General features: G+C 38.0%; 3 protein-coding genes across 3 annotated transcripts in view; 2 read left to right on the forward strand and 1 right to left on the reverse strand.

Annotated features, from left to right (window-relative positions):
* The window catches only part of HELRODRAFT_161920 (hypothetical protein), a gene marked incomplete at both ends in the record, with an annotated part of 34,130 nt that extends 25,118 nt beyond the window's left edge, over positions 1 to 9,012 (forward strand). The window contains 21 exons of the mRNA XM_009021791.1: positions 165 to 356; positions 536 to 640; positions 825 to 1,007; positions 1,536 to 1,721; positions 1,898 to 2,185; positions 2,341 to 2,847; positions 3,025 to 3,173; positions 3,659 to 3,671; positions 4,713 to 4,922; positions 5,067 to 5,171; positions 5,405 to 5,689; positions 5,807 to 5,887; positions 6,038 to 6,373; positions 6,468 to 6,572; positions 6,732 to 7,079; positions 7,365 to 7,469; positions 7,603 to 7,782; positions 7,895 to 8,044; positions 8,195 to 8,362; positions 8,625 to 8,682; positions 8,793 to 9,012. Of these exons, the coding sequence (XP_009020039.1) occupies positions 165 to 356; positions 536 to 640; positions 825 to 1,007; positions 1,536 to 1,721; positions 1,898 to 2,185; positions 2,341 to 2,847; positions 3,025 to 3,173; positions 3,659 to 3,671; positions 4,713 to 4,922; positions 5,067 to 5,171; positions 5,405 to 5,689; positions 5,807 to 5,887; positions 6,038 to 6,373; positions 6,468 to 6,572; positions 6,732 to 7,079; positions 7,365 to 7,469; positions 7,603 to 7,782; positions 7,895 to 8,044; positions 8,195 to 8,362; positions 8,625 to 8,682; positions 8,793 to 9,012 (3,974 nt within the window). The remainder of the gene's footprint in view (positions 1 to 164; positions 357 to 535; positions 641 to 824; positions 1,008 to 1,535; positions 1,722 to 1,897; positions 2,186 to 2,340; positions 2,848 to 3,024; positions 3,174 to 3,658; positions 3,672 to 4,712; positions 4,923 to 5,066; positions 5,172 to 5,404; positions 5,690 to 5,806; positions 5,888 to 6,037; positions 6,374 to 6,467; positions 6,573 to 6,731; positions 7,080 to 7,364; positions 7,470 to 7,602; positions 7,783 to 7,894; positions 8,045 to 8,194; positions 8,363 to 8,624; positions 8,683 to 8,792) is intronic.
* Positions 9,013 to 14,684: 5,672 nt separating this feature from the next.
* HELRODRAFT_161921 (hypothetical protein) lies at positions 14,685 to 16,454 on the forward strand (the record flags this gene model as incomplete). The annotated part of the gene is made up of 2 exons (XM_009021792.1): positions 14,685 to 14,939; positions 15,093 to 16,454. 2 exons carry the CDS (start codon positions 14,685 to 14,687, stop codon positions 16,452 to 16,454), a joined length of 1,617 nt encoding a protein of 538 aa, XP_009020040.1.
* A 1,140-nt stretch (positions 16,455 to 17,594) lies between these two features.
* Positions 17,595 to 20,462, reverse strand: part of HELRODRAFT_66381 (hypothetical protein) — a gene marked incomplete at both ends in the record, with an annotated part of 3,389 nt that continues 521 nt past the window's right edge. Inside the window, 9 exons of the mRNA XM_009021793.1 lie at positions 17,595 to 17,747; positions 17,802 to 17,854; positions 17,982 to 18,069; positions 18,324 to 18,402; positions 18,512 to 18,589; positions 18,654 to 18,728; positions 19,061 to 19,152; positions 19,431 to 19,617; positions 19,882 to 20,102. Coding sequence (XP_009020041.1) covers positions 17,595 to 17,747; positions 17,802 to 17,854; positions 17,982 to 18,069; positions 18,324 to 18,402; positions 18,512 to 18,589; positions 18,654 to 18,728; positions 19,061 to 19,152; positions 19,431 to 19,617; positions 19,882 to 20,102 — 1,026 coding nt within the window. The remainder of the gene's footprint in view (positions 17,748 to 17,801; positions 17,855 to 17,981; positions 18,070 to 18,323; positions 18,403 to 18,511; positions 18,590 to 18,653; positions 18,729 to 19,060; positions 19,153 to 19,430; positions 19,618 to 19,881; positions 20,103 to 20,462) is intronic.

Consider the following 20,462-nt stretch of genomic DNA (forward strand, 5'->3'; position numbering starts at 1 on the left):
CCACACACACATCCACACACACACACAAACACATCCACACACAAACACATCCAAACACAGGCGTAGGAACACACACACATAAACACATTCACACACATCCACACACACACACACATCCACACACACACAAACACATCCACACAAACACACATACCCACTCGTAGGAACACACACACTGAGTGTGGCTTTCAACGGCAAACACATTCCCGGGTCCCCATTCAAATTCGAATGCATGGGCCAGAACGTGGCAGTTGCAGGCATCGGGGACGCAAGCAAGGTCGTCGCCATAGGGCCTGGCCTTTCGGGGGCGCAAGTTAATGGGCTTGCAGAATTCCTCATTGATGGATGTCAAGATTGTAAGTGGGGGTTTTGAGACGGGTGTTGTTTGGGCGGTTATTTGTAGAGAGTTTTGTTGTCGATGTATTTGCCATTTTAACCCTATCTATCACAATTTTTTTCAGCATCGTCATCACAATCACCACCACCATCATCATCATCATCACAATCACCATCACAATCATCATCATCATGGCAGTCACGCCGATGGTGCAAATGTACGGGTCGGCCATGGACGTCCCTGTTCAGTGCGTCAAGATCGCGGATGGCAGGTTCAAATGCTCCTATATCCCGCAGGCGTCAGGTACTGCTGATGATGATGATAGTGCTGATGATGATGGTGTTGATGATGGTGATGTTGATAGTGATTATGGTATTGATTATGATGTTCGTGATGATGATGGATGTTGCTTATAACTGTTAAAGTACTAATATGATGAGGAGAATAATATAATGACAATGACAATAACACCTACTGACGAGGACAGGCGTCCACATCTTGATAATAAGCGTCTGTGGCTCCCAAATCCCTGGATCTCCCTTTAAAGTCAACGTGGCTGAAAATGGCCCGGAGGTTCTGCTACTCCAGAAACCTTTTGCCACGGGTCAGGGTCTGAGTGTGGCACAGGTTGGGCAGAGGGCGGAGTTTATGATGGAGGGAGTCTTTAATTGTTAGTTTCATCTTGCTTTTTTCATTTTTATCTCGTTTAATTTTGTATTCTAATTGTACGTGTGCGTGTACTTCAGATAACAATTTCAACGTCATGACGGGCGCCGTGCGAGTTTTTCAATTAATAATAACAATAATTCACACATACTTACGCACGCACACGTACACATACACACACGTACACATACACACACGTACATGCAAATAGGCAAAGAACCGGTGGTGACAATGGCGGGAACGGCCGGTGACGTCATCGTACAATGCCAGAAAGTGGACGAGGGTACATACAAATGTACCTACATACCCCACGCATGCGGTATTTGTTTGTTTGTTTATTTGTTTGTTTGTTTGTGTTTTTTTATTTGTTTATTTGTATGTATGTTTGTTTGCATGCATATTTGTATACGTAAGAAGTTAAAAGTTTAAGACGTGTTTAAATGTTGAAATATAGTATGACAAAGTGCTTATCCGTCGTTGATAAAAAATTTGAAGTTAAAAAAAAGTGAAAATAATGTCGAAACAAAAACAGGGGTCTATCTAATGACCGTATCGTGCGGTGACTGCCAAATCATCGGGTCACCCTTCAAGGTCACGGTCGGTTGTGATGAGCCGCCTCTCCAACCCTGCCCCGTCAAAACAGCTGTTGCTATTGGACCTGGTCTGTCTGACGCAAATGTCGGAAAGACAGCCGAGTTCCTCATTGATGGAGCTTGTGGTTAGTTGGCGTCTCGTTTGTGTGGTTGTAATTACGTGTGGCTGGTTGTCGTGTGGTCGTCGTGTGGCTGGTTGTCGTGCGGCGATTTTGCGTGGCCACTAAAATAAAATTACTCCAAATCAATAAAATCTACCCAAATTAAAAAAGTAATAAATTAAACTGAAACAACCGAGCAGACAGTCCAGAAATAAAGATGATCGGACTGACAGGTGACCTCGCAGTTCAAAGTTCAATAATCGGCGAAGATAGATACAAATGCAGCTACACACCAACCGCACCTGGACTTTACCTCCTGTCTATCTCCTGCTGTGGCTTCCAACTTCCAGGATCGCCCTTCAAAGTTGTCGTACCCCCCACAGTTGAAGAATTTCACCCGTCGAGAACCTGCGTGGCTATAGGGCCTGGTCTGTCTCAAGGCTGTCTCGATAAGATTTCTGAATTTATCATTGATGGAGCTGGAGCTGGTTGGTCGTTGTTGTGTAACGTTGTTGTGTAAAATAGTGTTGTACATGTACAACAGTCTTTCATTTCATTTATCGTGCATACAGACGTTTGCACCATGCAATATTTTCAAACACATAACTTGAAAAATAAATAAATTTTTTTTATCATCAAAAAGCTGAAAACCTACAAGTGCAAATGGTCGGTAGAAGCGGTAACGAGGTCCTCATACGATCATTGAACATGGGGAACGGGAGGTACCTCTGTTCTTACATGCCGCACATTCCAGGGGAGTACCAGCTGTCAGTCAAATCAAACAACAACCACATCTCCGGCTCTCCGTTTAGAGTGTTGGTCACCTCCGAGCAAGACAACTTCCCCGCCCGCTGCCCAGATCCTGTTTTCCCGCCAAGAAATCCACCAGTTCCTCCACCGTCTGTCGTAATTGTTTCACCGGAAACGAAAGAAATTTTGAATCCTGAAATTTTGAGGCCCGTCTGCGCCATTGCGCTCGGTCCGGGTCTGACGAACGCCACGCTGCATCAAGTTGCCGAGTTTTTGATCGACGGATGCTTCGACGACGAGCCGCAAGTTCTGCTGGCTGGAGTGGCCGACAACATTCCTGTTCACGCCATGAAAATCGGCGAGGGACGGTTCAAATGCGCCTACACCCCTGAAAAACCTGGTTGGTCTGCTGCTGGTGGTGGGAGGGGGGCAGTGGCCGCAATCTTTCTGCCTCATCTTATTAACCATCATTAAATTTATCTTCCAATTCGTCACTTCACGTTATCGCAGTTTTATTCATTATCATAATTTATTACAAAAACAATAACTAATCATCATAATTTATTCCAACCAACAGGCGTGTATCTGTTGAGCATAGCCTGCAACGGCTCTCAAGTCATTGGCTCGCCGTTCAAGATCGTCGTTGAAGACGTCAAACCGCCGGAGGTTGAGCGAAAGACGATCGTCGTGTCTGGCCTCGGGACGAGTTGCGGTTCCACTTCCAAGGTGTCAGAGTTTAGCATAGATGGCGCCGTTTCGGGTTGGTCGGTCGGTCGGTTGGTTGATTGATTGGCTGAATGGGTGATTGATCGATTGGTTGGTTGATTGATCGAGTGGGTGAATTATTGATTGGTTGATTGTTTGGCTAGATGAATAGTGCTGTTTAAAACGAGGAATTTTGTAACGATTAGAAAGTGTGCAGTGCTTTGTTTACGAGTTTTCCACATTAACATCATTTGTTGGTGATTCCATCAATGATATTAAATTACGCTAAGATGCACCTAACAATTATTATTCAGGAAACTTTCAAATCGTTTCAATTATTTCCATTTTAACAACTTTGATCATTAGTTCGATTGTCGTCATCTTCAGTCAATATTATCATCATCATTATCTTCACCTTCCTCAATGAGAACATCATTATCAGCACCATCATCATCATCATCATCAACAACATCTTCTTCATCTCTATTGTCTACCACCAACCACAGTCCACAAAGGAAGGTGCTTTCTGGCACGATTTATAGCAAAAAGAACGGTAAAAATCTATTATAAGCGTCGTAAGTTCCTCCGCTAAAAAATTTCCCGCCAAATATTTTCCCACCAAGAAAATTTCCCGCCGAAATTATTGTACATACGTGATTATGATCTTACAAATAGTTTAGATATTTGCACATACAATGAGTCGTGATTTACTAATTATGTCGATAATATGTGTACTTCTGGTTCGATTTCTTAGACTCGGATCGATTTCCTATTATTCTTATTACAATTTTAAAGTTAATATTATTAATTAATTAATTTTTATTATTAATTAACTATTATTATTATTTTGAGATTATGATTTTTTTTGTGCGTACGTGTGTTCGGTGAAAAAGTGTGTCTTTAAAAGCTTCTGTTTCTAATGTTTTGTACATACATTTCGTTTACTTTTCAATTAGCCTATTAATTAATTAATTAATTAGTTAATCAATTAATCGATCATTCATTCAATCAATTAATTAATCATAAATCGTTTAATCATTGTGGTTATTATAATAAAAATTAATATCTATATTAGTTTTATTTATTTATTATTATCTTTACTTTTTTCATCATAATTTTGAATCGCAGTGTATATTTAAATACCTACTACATGCATGCATACATACGTACACACACATACATACATACATACACACACACATATACATACACACAAACAAACATACATACATACACACAAACATACACACAAACAAACATACAAACAGCCGAACCGATTGTGAAACTTTTCGGAGCTTCGGGTGAAGTTAACGTTACGACATCCAGAAATGGAACATCTCTTTATAAATGCTCATACATCCCGCCAAGTCCTGGTTCGTTTTGTAGTAGTGGTATTTCTAGAAGTAGTTGTAGTAACCGTAGTAGTAGTTGTTGTTGTTGTTGTAGTTGAAAAAGATGTTCTATTTTGGTATTTAATTTTGTGGTTTTCATTTGTTGTAGACAAATTTGTGACCTCTAAACTAAACAACCAACCAATCAATCCACCAATCCACCAATCAGGAGTCTACCTACTCAGCATAAGCTACCAGGGCCTCCAAGTTCCAGGTTCTCCATTCAAAGTTTTGGTCGGTAGTGACGACGGGCGGCCATGTTTCGATTCGGACGGCAAAAGTTGTCCGGACGCCTGCAAGCCTGTTGCTATTGGTCCCGGCCTGACATGCGCAGAAATGAATTCTGTGGCCGAGTTCATGCTAGATGGCGCAGGACCAAGTACAATTTTTTTTTTTGCAGTTTTTTCAATGTTTTGTTCTTTCAACATAATATCTAAAAATAACTTTTACATTTGAACTTTGACATTCAACAGAAATTATAATAATTTGACCAGCTAATAATTACAATAATAATATTTACTAGCCGAACCACAGATAGTGATGATCGGTGTGAATGGCGAGGTGCCAGTTAAGTACGTGAAGCTGGCAGAAGGCAGGTACAAATGCGCCTATGTACCACAGGCACCTGGTAGGTATTTTGTGTACAGAACTGTACACATTTTATTGTGCACGCTTTTTGCGCACGCTTTGAATACGTTCATTGTGTTTAATATTAGTGAATCAAAACGTAAGAAAAGTCAGGTCATCAAATGACAAGTGTTGCAACCAACCAATCATTTATCAATCAACCAACCAACCAATCAATTATCAATTCAATCCACCAATCAATCAGTCGTTTATTTATCAATCTACCAATCACAGGTGTTTACCTGTTGAGCATCACCTGTCATGGAAACCAAATACCCGGATCGCCATTCAAAGTTACGGTTCACGGTGCACCGGTGTTTATAGAACGCCCGCAACCGATACCGATCGGTGTGGTACAACAACCGCCACTCATCCTTCAGCAGCCCCAACATCCTCAACTAATTCTACAACAACAACAACCTCAAGTAATTGTTCGTCAGCAGCCCGTCGCCATGGGGCAGGGCTTGTACCTTGGCCAGGCCAATCAGATGACGGAATTCGTTATTGACTCCTGCCCTGGTTGGTTGTCAATAGCTGAGATTTTAAAATTTAAGTTTTACATGATTTTGACTGGTCAAAAGTTTAAAATTTGAGTTTTTGATTTTTTTTTGATTGGTTGAATTTTTTAAAATACAGATGTCCCCGAGATTCAAATGCATGGATGTGACTGTGAGGTGTTCGTCAGGTGCTTCCGTGTCGATGACTGCAGGTACAAATGTTCCTATGTGGCCCAGAAACCAGGTTGGTTGGTTGGCTGGCTGATTGGCTGGCTGGTTGTTGATTGATTGACCGTTGTTTGGCTGTTTGGTTGCTTAATTCACCCAATCACTGACTACTGACCATTGAAGTGAACAACTGCACAACCAGGCATCTACATGTTGAGCCTCTCTATCAAGGGCGTTCAGATTCCTGGCTCTCCCTTCAAAGTGGTCATTCAGCCTGACTCCAAGAACCCCAACATCCACCAACTTCCTCCACTGATAGTTCCAGCTCAAATCGTCAACACGCCCATCGTTGTACCCATGCATGCCGGGAAAGTTTTCGCGAAACCACCAAAGACTGATCACGGCGACTCTGATGATGAGGATAACGAGAGCATAGCCATGAAGCCGACGACATTCAGCTCAGCTGTCGCCAGTGGTCCCGGTCTGATGGGGGCCCAATTGAACGATCTGGCCGAGTTTGTTGTCGATGGATCGAGAGGTTTTTCGATTGATTTTTAAATATTTTTTAATAATAAGTTATAAATCAACTAATTATTCAAATCAACTAACCAATGAACTGACGACTTGATCAGACGAACCGATAGCCCACATGCATGGTGTCGACGAAGAAGTGGCTGTCAGGTTCCACGAGGTTTGTGACGGCAGATGGAAGGGCTCGTATTTGGTCAGCAAGCCTGGTAGGTCGCATTTCAACTCTTCATTTCTTTAATTAATTCTTACTTAGTTTTTTGCCCCACTAGTTATTTATTTCATTTCGCCAGATATATTTCTCTAACCATTGTTACTTCGATAAAACTCAATCCACTAACTGCAATCACTGATTCAACTCAACCCAGGAACCTACTCGCTGACCTTGATAACCAACGGCCTTCAAGTTAAAGGTTGCCCGTTCAAAATAAGTGTACATCCACCTGTCAAGGCAACCAACGCAGATATCTACTACAAAAAGAAGAAGCAGACGATCGCGAAAACTGTTCAGAGGACCACCCCAGAATCCGTTGCCACCACCTACACGGAATTCATGTCCATTGTGGACGAGCCCGAAGATTCAGCTCCCCTGCCACCTCGCGAGAGGATTAAGCCGTGCATAGCCCAGAATGCCATTGCATTGGGCGGCGGTCTGACGCAAGCTTATTGCGGGAAGGCTGCTGAGTTCATGGTGGATTGTTCCAATGCTGGACATGGTTCGTTCGTTCGTTTGTTTGTTCGTTTGTTTGTCGTTTTCCGTTGTTCTTATTTTGCTGTTTTTCATTTGTTTTCATAAATTTTTTAACGTTCCTTGTCCTTTTTAATGTAGATGCACTGCATTCAATCAATCAATTAGACCATGTTAGCAGTGCTTTCTTCCGATTTTGCATTCGTTAATTTAGTACTCTTAATTTCAATCAATCAATTAATCAGTTTGTTCAATTATCAATAATTATGAACAAATTATGAAGAAATAAAAAAAATGAATTTATTGTTCAAAGGTTTCTTGAAAGCTCAGTTGGTGGGCATCACGAACGCAGTTGACGTTCACAGCACTGACATTGGAGAGAAGAGATACGTCTGCTCGTACATTCCCAAAGTTCAAGGTTGCTCGTCTTCATAACTCATTCATTCTTTCATTATAATTCATTCACTGTAATTCATCTGTCGTTTCTGAATTATTATCATTCTGTCAATCGAACCTTTTTTAACCTCGCATACGAACAAACTTAAAATTAGGGGCCTACCTGCTGAATGTCACGTGGTCTGATCAGCCAATACCGGGCTCTCCTTTCAAGGTCGCCGTGATGTCATCGGTTGACCCTAGCAAGGTCACATTTTCCGGAGATGTATTCACAAATGGCGGCATAGTCGGCCAGCCAATCAACGTCATGGTTGATGCAAAGAACGCAGGAAAAGGTAGAGAACCTTTCGTGTGTTTTGTTTAAATTTTTTTTACACTATTTTCTCAATCTCTCTCTTCCCCTCCTTACTCTCTCCTTTCACTTTCTCATCACTTTCTCACTTACAGACGAATTGAAAGCAACATGCAAAGGGCCCAACAAGTTCACTCAGTGCAAGGTGGAGGAGGTGGCAGAGGGCCTTTTCAATGTTTCATTCACCCCAGAGGAGCCAGGGCCACACCTCTTGCACTTCCTGTATGCCGGAGTCATGATTCCAAGTACGTGTGTGTGTGTATCTTTTTCTTTCTCTTCCAGCTATCCTCTCTCTCTCTCTCTCTCTCTCTCTCTCTCTCTCTCTCTTTCTCTCTTTCTTTTTCCCTTTCTTGCTCTTAAAAAATATTAATAACCTCTAAAACCCGAATCACTAGACTGTCCGGCGACAATTCGTATAGCCGGCCCAATCGACCCCTCCAAAGTTGTCGTAACCGGAAAGGGCGTCCAAGATGGCGTCCTGGCCACGTTCGACAACTCCTTCACGGTGGAGACGAAGGGGGCTGGCCCTGGACAGCTGACCGTCAGAATGCGAGGAAGAAAGGGTGAGATGATAATAATAATTATTCTTATTAACCTTTAATATATTATTTTATACAATTTTTACAAATTTTATCATTGCGCATTATTTAATTAACATTAACTTATATATATATATATATATATATTTTATCATTGTATGTTTTTTATGGTGAAAAATAAAAGATGTTCCCATTATAACTATAATAATAGAAATGATATTAATAATAATAATAACATATTAATAATTATTTTGATAATTATTATAATTATTCGTTTTTTTTACAGACACGTTTAGAATTGAGATGAGGAGAGATCCCATGAACAACAGAACTATTCACTGCAGGTTAATAATAATAACAACACACACGTCCACACACACACACACACACACACACACACATACAAACGCACGCACAACACAAAAGTATAAAACCAACAACACCAACACTCCAGATACAACCCAACGGAAGTGGGATTATACATTCTGGACATCAAATGGTCCGGCCAACATGTTCCCGGTAGTCCATTTAAAATCCACCTCTTTGACTCCATGATGGAGTTGAATCAGTTTAAGAGGACAGGTGCCATTGAAGGATTTGCCGCAAACAGAATTTCTGAATTAGGGAAGAATGATAGTATCAGATCGAATGGGTTTGACAATGAGTTCGATTGATTCGGTGGAGTACTTATCGATTGAACTGATGAGTTGACAAGTTGATTGATTAATTGATTGGTTTATTGACACGTTAATTGATTGTTTGACGAATTGAGTGGCTGATTGGTTGGTTTAATTATTTATATATTTTTTAAAACGTTAAATTCTAATGGTAGTTCGTTGTTTTAGTTGGTTTTTTAATAAATATTATTTAACGACGAAATGAAGGAACTGTAATTTGATTGATCGGGTCGATTGATTGGTTAGTTGGTTGACTGACTGATTAATTGATTGGTATAATGATTGATCAATTGATTTACAGATTAGCTGATTGATTGACTGATTAATTGATTAATTGACTGATTGAAAAAGAATACTTTTTAATACTCACTACATACATAGACCCACATTTTAGAAATTTATTTAATTTTACGTACAAATATATGTACTAATCATAATTTAATTTCTATATTTACACCATATTAATATTACATATACATTATATATATATATATATATATATATATATATATATATATATATATATATATATACTAGATGTGACTTTAACCCCTCAACTTGAATAATTATTTCATATTTTTTCGTTATATTTCGTTTTTTCATTATTAAAATTCACTTTTGGCATTCGTATGCAAGTTTTTTTTAATACAATGATTGAAAAATAATAATTAATAATAATAAATGAACGAATTAAAGAGGCGATTAATTGGTTAATTGAATGATTGATCGATCGATCGATTGATTGATCTATCGATTGATTGATCAATCGACTTATGTTAAAACTAAAACATGATGAATGACACTAAACAGACAAACATCAAGTACTTATGTATGTATGTATGTAAATGTGTATGTATGTATGTATGTATATATGTATGTATGTATGTAAATGTGTATGTATGTATGTATGTGTGTATGTATGTATGTATATGTATGTATGTATGTTAAAACCAAAACATGATGAGTGACACTGAACCGTCACACATCAAGTAACAAATGGATTAACACTTTGATTTGTCGTATGTATGTATGTATGTATGTATGTATGTATGTATGTATGTATGTATGTATGTATGTATGTATGTATGTATGTATGTACGTACGTATGTATGCATGTATGTACGTATGTATGTATATATGTATGTCTTCTCTCTCTCCCTCTCTCTCTCTTCACGATAAAAATAATTGAATATATAAAATGGCAAGAAGACATGGGGTAATAATAATCATAACAATAAAAACAACAACGACAACAATAATATCAACAACAACAACATCAATAATAATAATAACAACAGTAATAATAATAATAACAATAATAATAAGAAGAAGAATGTCATCATTTCGTCGTCTTCTCATAAATGCATGGATAGCTGAAGGAGCTGCAATTTACGTGTGGAGAAAATTATTTTTTATTATTTTTTATTATTATTATTTATTATTATTTATTATTAATAAATAAATATAATAATTCATATTCACTTCAAATTCGGTGGCAAATTCACTTCAGAACATATGGATGGATAAATGAATGGATGAGTGAATGAATGAATGAATAAATGAATGAATGAATGAATGAATGAATGAACGAATGAATGGATGGGTGAATGAATGAATGAATGAATGAATGAAGGAATGAACGGAGTGAGTGAATGAAAACAAATGAATACACACGGCATCTAATGTGAAAGAGGCCTTCCCATCAAGTCCGTCCGTACTTAGTGATGGAAAAATATCTGGAGATCGTTATCATCATCATCATCATTATCATCATAATCATCATCATTACTACCACTACTGCTACAACTACTGCTGCTGCTGCTACTACTACTGCTGCTGCCGCTACTACTAATGCTGCTGCTACTACTACTCACCAATAATAGTTAAGACTTTGGAAGTAACGGTCACTAATTCGTTGAACGTTAGCTTGCACCTTTTTCCACCGTACCTCTTAACTATGGCCCTCAAAACGGCATTGCTTATGTTGAAATCTGTGTGTGTGTTTGTGTGTGTGTTTGTATGTGTGAGTGTTTCTGTGTGTGTGTGTGTGTGTGTGTGTGTGTGTGTGTGTGTGTGTGTGTGTGTGTGTGTGTGTGCGTGTTTCTTCATCAACAATATTAACAACAATAAGGATGTTCAATTCTATTTAGATAGCGCCAGGTATAGATGTTTGTCAAATGGCCAATACTTACGTACACAGACACACACACACAGACACACAAACACACACACACAACAAACCAACTCAATGATTTAAACATAGTTTTCAGTTCCGTGACGTCGACATGACCGCTTCGGTCCTTGTCAAATTGGTGAAAAAGTTCCCGCCATATGCAAATTTCCGACCATAGATGTAGCATTTCTGTCATGTCTAGGGTGCCCGTTTTATTTTTCTATGGTTGATAGATGGATGGATGGATGGATAGATAGGTAGGTTGATTGATTGATTGATTGATTGTTACTGATTGTTAAATAGCGCCAGATTAGATAACTGATTGATGATGATTGTTATTATTATTATTATAATTATTATTATAATTATCATCATCATTACTTGACCTACTTACATCAGCAACCGCCATCAACGTTCGACACGTTTCTAGGTCGAACCCGTTCGTCGAACCTAACTCTAATATGATAGAACAATAATATTTGTATACGCACACACACACATACATACAAACATAGTAAACTGTATATACAAACATGCATACATACATACAAACAAACATACATACATACAAACATACATACATAAATAGATACATACATACATACGTACATACAAACTAATATACATGCATACATACGATATATATAAATATACATATATATAAAATATTTGACTGATCTTATAAACTTATGTTTACGTTCTGGTGAGTTTCCGGCTATGTTAAAGCATGCTACAATTTCTCTTCTTTTGAAAAAGGAAAAATTAGACAATTCTGATCGTTAATAATTATAGACCGGTTTCAAATCTGTCTTTCTTGTTAAAATTAATTGAAAGATTAGTTTCTAAGGAGCTTATGAAACACTTAGATAAAAACAATTTGTTACCGGTATATCAGTCAGGCTATAGAAGACATCATTCTACCGAAACTGCTTTGTTGCATGTGTTATCTAAGTTGCATGAAAATATAAACAACAGTAAACCATCTCTTCTTGGATTCTTAGATATGAGTTCGGCATTTGACTGTGTTGACCATTGCATTCTTCTGAAACGTCTTAATCATAGATTTGGAATAACTGGCTCTGTCGAACAATGGTTTCGGTCGTACTTAACAAACAGAACTCAACAGGTAATCTACAAGAATAAGACCTCTTCGGTTCAAACGATAAGATTTGGTGTTCCACAGGGCTCGGTTCTCGGACCGATCTTGTTTATTCTTTACACCTCTGAAATTATTGAGGCGATCGGATTACATGGTTTGGAGTGTCATGCATTTGCAGATGATATTCAGCTACACGCCACAGAATCCTATAGCAACTTTCATCTTGCAGTTGATCGTTTTGTTAAATGTTTGGTCGAGATCGAGAAATGGATGGCAAATAATGGTCTTAAACTCAATCAAAGTAAGACGCAAATTCTTCTGGTTGGAACTTGGCAACAGCTGTCTAGAATTAAAATTAATTCAGTTATCATTGAGGGCTCAAATATAAACTTCATTCCCAAAGCTACAAACTTGGGTGTCATTTTTGATTCTAGACTGGCAATGACTGAACATATCAAGTTTTTATCTGGTACTGCAACCCTACAACTGCGAAAATTAAAAATAATCCGGAAAAGCTTAACCAAAGATGTTATTCAAAGTTTAGTGCATTCGTTTATTCATTCTAGACTGGATTACTGCAACAGCCTATTTTATGGTTTGCCAGAAAAATCGTTATCTGTGCTTCAGTCAATTCAGAATCGGGCAGCTAAGATCGTGGTTGGTGCGAAAAAGTTTGACCATGTCACCCCGATATTCAGAGAACTGCACTGGTTGATGGTCAAAAAAAGAATTTTGTTCAAAATATCAACAATCATGTTCAAATGTATAAAGGGAATAGCGCCAGTTTATTTGAAAGAAATGCATGCACCGAAACAACTGTCTTTTAAAAATGTCTGCTTAAGGTCTGATGATAACAACTTGTTATGTGTGCCCCAAACCAACTTGAAAATGGCTGAGAGAAGTTTTTCAGTATGTGGATCAGCCGTTTGGAATAGTCTACCAAGTCATCTAAGACAGCCCGAACTGACAGAAAAATTGTTCAAGAAATTATTGAAATCATTTTTGTTTTCATTATAAGATTTTAAGATTTGGTTTATCGTAGCAATTCAAAGGTTTTTTTTTTAGACAGTGCTTTTGTTTGTAATTAGCGCTATACAAATTTTTGAATAATAATAATAATAATAATAATAATAATAATAATAATACAAACAAACAAACAAACATACATACATCATACATACAAACATACAAACATACATACATACACACACACATAACTACCATCATTAAAAGCATCGTTGAACATGAGTTGTAACTCTCTCGCATCAATAACACCATCATTACCAGCGTATTTATCGAATAACAATTTCAACCTATCTCTTGGGGCCTTTGTCTCCTAAGAAAGGTGACGATGACGACGAGGATGATGGTAATGATGACAATGATGACGATGATGACAATAATGATGATGATGATAATGACGATGACGATGATGACGATGGTGGTGACGAATGTTAAGCATGTTAGTTTCAAACCATTATTTTTTCTGTCCTTATGTCCAGCTCTCTGGATTATTAGGTTGGAAATATATAATTGACAGGTGAATGAATGAACGAATGAATGAAATGAATGAATGAATGAATGAAAAATAAACGAAGAGAGGAAGAAAAGAAGAGAGGAATGGTGGAATGTGGAATGAGAGAATGAGAGAAAGAATAAATTCAATTTGAAAACTCAGAACTCTATCTTTTCCCCTCCCTTCCTCTTTCTTCAGCCTCGTTATCTTTCCTCTCTCTCGCCAATTTTTTTCTTACTCTTAACCTCTCTTTTTCTCTTTCTCTCTCTTTGTCTGTAAGTCACTATCTCCATCTCTTTCTGTCTCTCTCACCATCTCTTTCTCTTCATCCACATCTCACCTTCCTTCGGCCACGGAGTCCGTGTAGATTCTAAGAAGATATTCCGCTTGTACATTCTGTGACGTGGTGCATGGGATGATGACGTAACGACCTGAATGGATGAATGAAAGGATGGATGGAAAGTAGGGTGGTTCACATTTGAATGGGGAAAAAAATTTTTTGTCTGATTTGAGTGCACACCCTCTGAAAAGTTTCCATTGGGTCCTAAAAACTTACAAACCAAAAATAAGACAAATCAAATTAAATTTAGAGGTTGCTCATGCATCTCCAAATTATATAAAAATGTGATAATTCATTATTTCGAAACCAAATACAAATATAACTGGAAAAGTATCAAAAGTTGGTTACTTACTTAATTCAAAACATAGATATTAGATATTTTAAAATGCATTATTATTATTAAATATTCTATGATCACCATATTTGTTGTCAGCAAAAAGTAAAATAGGATAAATATCTGCATAATTTAACTGTGTCGATTTACTAGTAATTTGAGGTGATTTTGAAATACCGGTACTGTACATATTTAACTACGTATAAAATGGCTTCTAATTCAAACTGTGGTGCTCTTACAACACGCAGCATGACTAACATATGGCTGATTGGACAGTTACAAAGTGAACTTCCAGTAAATGTATTGCCTACAACAGGTGATGTCCTGAGAATGTTTTTTTATTATCATCAAGTAGAAAAGAAAACTGTGCCTGAAAGTGCAAAACTGTCGTCAGATAAGGTCATGGACATGTGGAACAAGGCTAGAATACCAACAACCTACCATACTCATGTTGTAGAAAAAGTAAAGTCTGTAGTTGATGACTACAAGCTAATAAAAAAGAACAAAAACAGACAAAGTGAAGCACAACGAGCACGAGAGAAGGAATTTGAAGAAAAGGAGCACATGCTGTTTGATATTGCTCACCAACACGCCATGCAGCTCATCTGAATTCAGGAAGATATAGAATTTCTTCAAGACCAGAGGGGCAGTCGACGAATGCAAATGAGTGGCATTGATAAAGACCTGACCAAGAAAGAAGAGCGCACAGAACAACGTAAATGCAAAGAAGAAGAGAGAAAAGAGCGAGAGCAGGAGCGGATGACAGAAAGTACCTCACTACATTTATCTAGTTCTGATGACAGTGATAGTGAACAGCAGGACACAGAGGACAACTATGAAATTGAAATTCCAGTGTACTACAAAAAGCAGATCAGTGAAGTAGAAGACAGTCTGTCAAGCAGTGCCAGCAAAAAAACACGAACTCTGCAGGATATGTTGTTGTCGCCAGATGTTGCTTCAGCACTGGATAGAATAAACCAGTCAGATAGAAAGTTCACAGTATTAGCAGCAGCCATTGCACAAGCTAGTGGGCAAGACATCAGGGATACATCTCTGTCACGTTCCACAGTTCATCGTAAACGACAGCAACATCGATCAACCATTGACAGCAGTATTCGTCAACAATTTCAGGATCGTGACAGAAACCCCCTCTGTCTCTTAGTGCTGGGTTATCCAATGCAGACTGATGGCAAGTACCATTTCCGTGTTCCTGGAGCATATCACATGGCCAGATGGATGGCCAAAGTGATCTACTGTCTCAAAATGTATTTGTTCCGCAATGAATTCAAGCTAACAGCAACTGAAACAAAAAGTTTAACTGAATTCTGCCTATTTGCAACCCATATATATGTGCCAGCATGGATGTTGTGCCCAATACCCAGTGATGCACCAGTCAATGACCTGCAACTTCTGAGCAGAATTGAACAATATTCTGAAATCAACAAGAATGTAGCAAGTGCTGCCACAAAAAAGTTGAAGAATCATCCGTGGTATCTCGGTACAGAAATGTTTTGGCTGTCATTGTTCTCAAATAAGGTTGCAAATGCTGAGAAGCAGTTGATTGTGGAAGCAATGACTGCAGTAGATTCTGACTGGAGTGTGCGAGGTGTCAAATATCCTGCAACTGAACTGGAACAGGTGAAAAGCAAACCACTGCATGATCTGGTATCAGGTACATCTCGTGCTGCATTGTTATTACTTGGAATGGATGTTGCTATCTTGCGTGAAACTGAACCAGACTCATGGAATGATCTTCTTTTATTTCAAAAAGTAGCAAATGTTGTGAAGTCACTTAAGGTCGTTAATGACACTGCAGAACGCACTGTGGCACTCATGACAAATTTTAACCAGTCTATAACCAAAAATGAAACAGACCTGCAAAAACTGATACAGGTGGTGGAGGACAATCGAACACGTATTCCGGACTCCTCTAAGCGCACATTAGCCAGTGCTCAAGCAGCTGCTGCTATGTTTTGAGTCTGACATACTATGAGTGATTAACAGAAAAACATAAACTGAGTACATTAATTGCCTCAAGTTAATTTCAGTTTCTCAATCAAAGATTAACAGTACTGAACTTTCGTTTGGCATAATCAAGTTGCCTTTACCTTGTGAGAACTGTTTATTTAGTGTTGAATATTTTGTTAATTTGAGTATAAATTTGTAGAACTGTTAAATCTTACATGATTTTCACAAGAATGTTGTTCATTTTACTGCAAAATAAACATTAAACACAAAATTGTAGCACTGACCAATATTCGCTTATATGCTAAATATGGTGAAAAACTGAATGTCATTGAGCAACCTCTAAATATTGTCAGAATTGAATGAAATTTTGCACACATGCTAACTTTCAGCTAAGGAAAAATTATAAGGGGTGTGCACTTAAATATTAAAAAAAAATTTTTTTTGAACCACCCTAATGGATAGGCAAATGAATGGATGGATGAATTGATGGAATGATGGATAGATGGATGGAAGGATGGATGAATGAGGGATGAAGAAATTTACAAAATGGTAGAGTGAATGAGAGTAGTGCAAAACCTGGATCTAAGAAGAAGTTATTTGAAACTTCGCGGAAGTATTCATTATCGCTTCCTGTGTGAAAGATAATTGAACAATTATTTATTCAACCATTCATTCATTCATTCATTCATTCATTCATTCATTCATTCATTCATTCGTTCGTTCGTTACCTGTCCTAACGAGGAAGGTCAGATGACCGCTATCGTACACCTGGACGTCAGGAGCGTCATCGTTGACCTTGACATTATTAATAATAATAACAATAATAATAACATCATCATCACACCAAGCAACAACATCCTCACCACCAAACAACATCACCATCATCACCACCAAACATCATCATCATCACCATCAAACATTATCATCATCAGCAAACATCATCATCATCATCAACACCAAACATCATCATCATCATCACCACCAAACATCATCCTCTTTACCGTCAAACATCCTCATCATCACCACCAAACATCCTCATCATCATCACCACCAAACATCATCATCATCATCACCACCAAACATCATCATTACCACCACCACCACCAGACAACAACAAAAACATCGTCATCGTCGTCATCATCATCATCATCAGTAACAATTCGCAGGTAACCAGCAGACTAACACCACCTTGTAGAGATCAAATAAGAGAGGTATTTCAGTATACTGGACTCTAAGCTGAGTTCGCGCCATTTTTGAATGCTTCTGCATCAGTGAGATGATGATGCAACACTTGTTGCTATTCTCGTCAGGAGTGTTGCCCTTCGCCTTCCAGGCCAAATTCATCAAATTGTCAACGTCGTCGTTGTTTGCCAGTTGTATTGAGTACTGCGAGTTCGTCCAGTAGGAGCCTGCGTGGTGTGGGTTTGTCGTTGCTGTTGTTGTTGTTGTTGATGTTGTTGGTGTTGTTGTTGTTGTTGTTGTTGCTGCTGTTGTGGTTGATGTTGATGTTGTTGTTGTTGTTGTGAAGGAGGGTACCGTGTTTTCTGAAGTAGTCACTGCCTCCGGAATTTACCCCTCGCGTCCAGGTGCCGTTGTACCGTATCCCTATCCAGGGCTTTTTATCCTGGTCGGTTGGTTGATTGATTGGTTGGCTGGTTAGTTGGTTGGTTAGTTGGTTGGATGGTTAATTGGTTGGTAAGTTGGTTGGTTGGTTGATTAACTAAATGACTGACTGACTTATTTGTTTGTTCGTTTGTTTATCTACTCAACAATCCATCCGTTAGTTTGTTCATTCATTATCCAATAATTTATTAATTAATTAATTAATTCATTCATTCATCCACTCATTCATTCATTCACTCGTTCATTCGTTTATACCTTCAAAATTTCACAAGATGGAGGCAAGTGACAAATCTGCAACACGTCAAAATTCCTCATTACGTCTTCGAATGAAATCCTGGATGGATGGATGAATGGATGGATGAATGGATGGATGAATCAATGAGTCAATGAATGAACAAATGAATGAATAATTAAATGAATAAATAAAAAATGTTGATCCAGACCAGAATTCACCATCTTCTTCAATGATTAATCCAATTTCACTTCTCTTTCTGTCGTTCAAATTCATCCATTCTTTCGATCTATCATTAAATCATCGTCATCATCATCATCGTCGTCGTCGTCATCATCATCATCATGACTTACTTATCGCTCCACTTCCCTCTCCACTCCAACCTTCCCCACGGATTTCTCAACCTTAGCAGTTGGAATGTACTTCCGCTACTTTCAAACTTTTATTCGTTCATTTATTTTATCCATCAGTCAATCAAATACTCATTAATCAATCAATTATGCAATTTATTGAAAAATCGAAAAATCAAACAGTCAGACAATCAATTCACCAGTCATTCATTCATTCATCACCAATCATTCATTCACACAATCTATTCATTCACACAATCTATCTACCCATTAACAAATCACTTATGATAAACTACGAATAAAGAACATCAAACTAATTTGAAAAGTCTACAAATTGACAACATCTAGCTAAATTAAAAAGCCACAAATCCGCGGTAACGAACCAAATTGAAAAGATGCAAATCAACAACATGAATCTCACCTGAAGAACTTCGGTGATGCTATACGCGTGTCCAACAAACAAGCCATTATCCAACTCTTTTTCCATTGTCAGTCGAGTCGCCTTTTTTAAAAATTTTAAATTAAAATTACCAAATGAATAAATATTTCACTAATTTATTATTATATATGTTAGTGCTTTTATACATTTTACCCCTTAACTCACCCAAAAAGGCCCTTACAAATAATGTAGCGCACATATAAAGGTAGGTAGCCAATATAAAATTATGATCAAATTTTATCAAAAATTTATAGAAGAAAATAAGTATCTCTAAAATATGTCTAAAAATGATTCGCCCCCTAAAAAATGGGGCTGTCCCTCAAAAACCCCCACAAAAAAACCCAACATACATAAATACATGTCCCCATGAGAGAGTTCATCATGTTGTTTTGTAGTAAAACGTTGAAGAAATTTCTCGGCAGACGTTTGGTGTCCCTTAAACTTATTCTTTGGCTTATGCCCCCTGTGAAATCCACCAGGGCGTCCTCAATCCACCCACCGTCCAGGGCCTCGTATGACCCCGCAAGTCTGTTGAAGAGTTTTTTTTAATTTACCCATTTGATTGGTTGATTATTGATGTGAATATAAAAAACTTAAAGTACAAAATGAAATAATGTTATCAAACCACAGAAGAATAATTAGAAAAATATAACATATGTGATATTTATTAATATAATTATAAAATATAATTATTGATTAATATGAATATATAAAACTTAAAGTAAAAAATGAAATAAATACATCAAACCACAGAGGAATAATTAAAAAAATATAACAATAAAGAGCAAAAACTTTGCGTAGGCTTTTTCTAAGAGGGCCGACCAGAATTCATCCGGATGCTCTCTACTGCTGCAAAAAACTAACTTTTTCCCGCGGCTAGTGGGTAGACGATCATCTATTATCACCTCCTTCCACTCGCCGTAGAACCAAAAATTGAAATGGAAAATACCTGTTTGAGTGGTTGGTCGGTTGATTGGATGGCTGGCTGGTTGATTGGACGGTTGGTTGGTTGGCTGGTAGGCTGTCTGGTTGATTGGATGATTGGATGGTTGGTTGGTTGGCTGGCTGGTTGATTGGATGATTGGTTGGTTGGCTGGTTGGCTAGCTGGATGGTTGGTTGGTTGGCTGGCTGGCTGGTTGATTGGATGGTTGGTTGGTTGGCTAGCTGGTTGATTGGATGGTTGGTTGGTTGGCTGGCTGGTTGATTGGATGGTTGGTTAGTTGGTTGGTTGGTTAATTGGATGGTTGGTTAGTTGGTTGATTGGATGGTTGGTTGGTTGGCTGGCTGGTTGATTGGATGGTTGGTTGGTTGATTGGATGGTTGGTTAGTTGGTTGGTTGGCTGGTTGATTGATTGTTTGGTTAGTTGACTGT

Source organism: Helobdella robusta (genome assembly GCF_000326865.2).
Source record: "Helobdella robusta unplaced genomic scaffold HELROscaffold_3, whole genome shotgun sequence".
NCBI lineage: Eukaryota > Metazoa > Annelida > Clitellata > Rhynchobdellida > Glossiphoniidae > Helobdella > Helobdella robusta.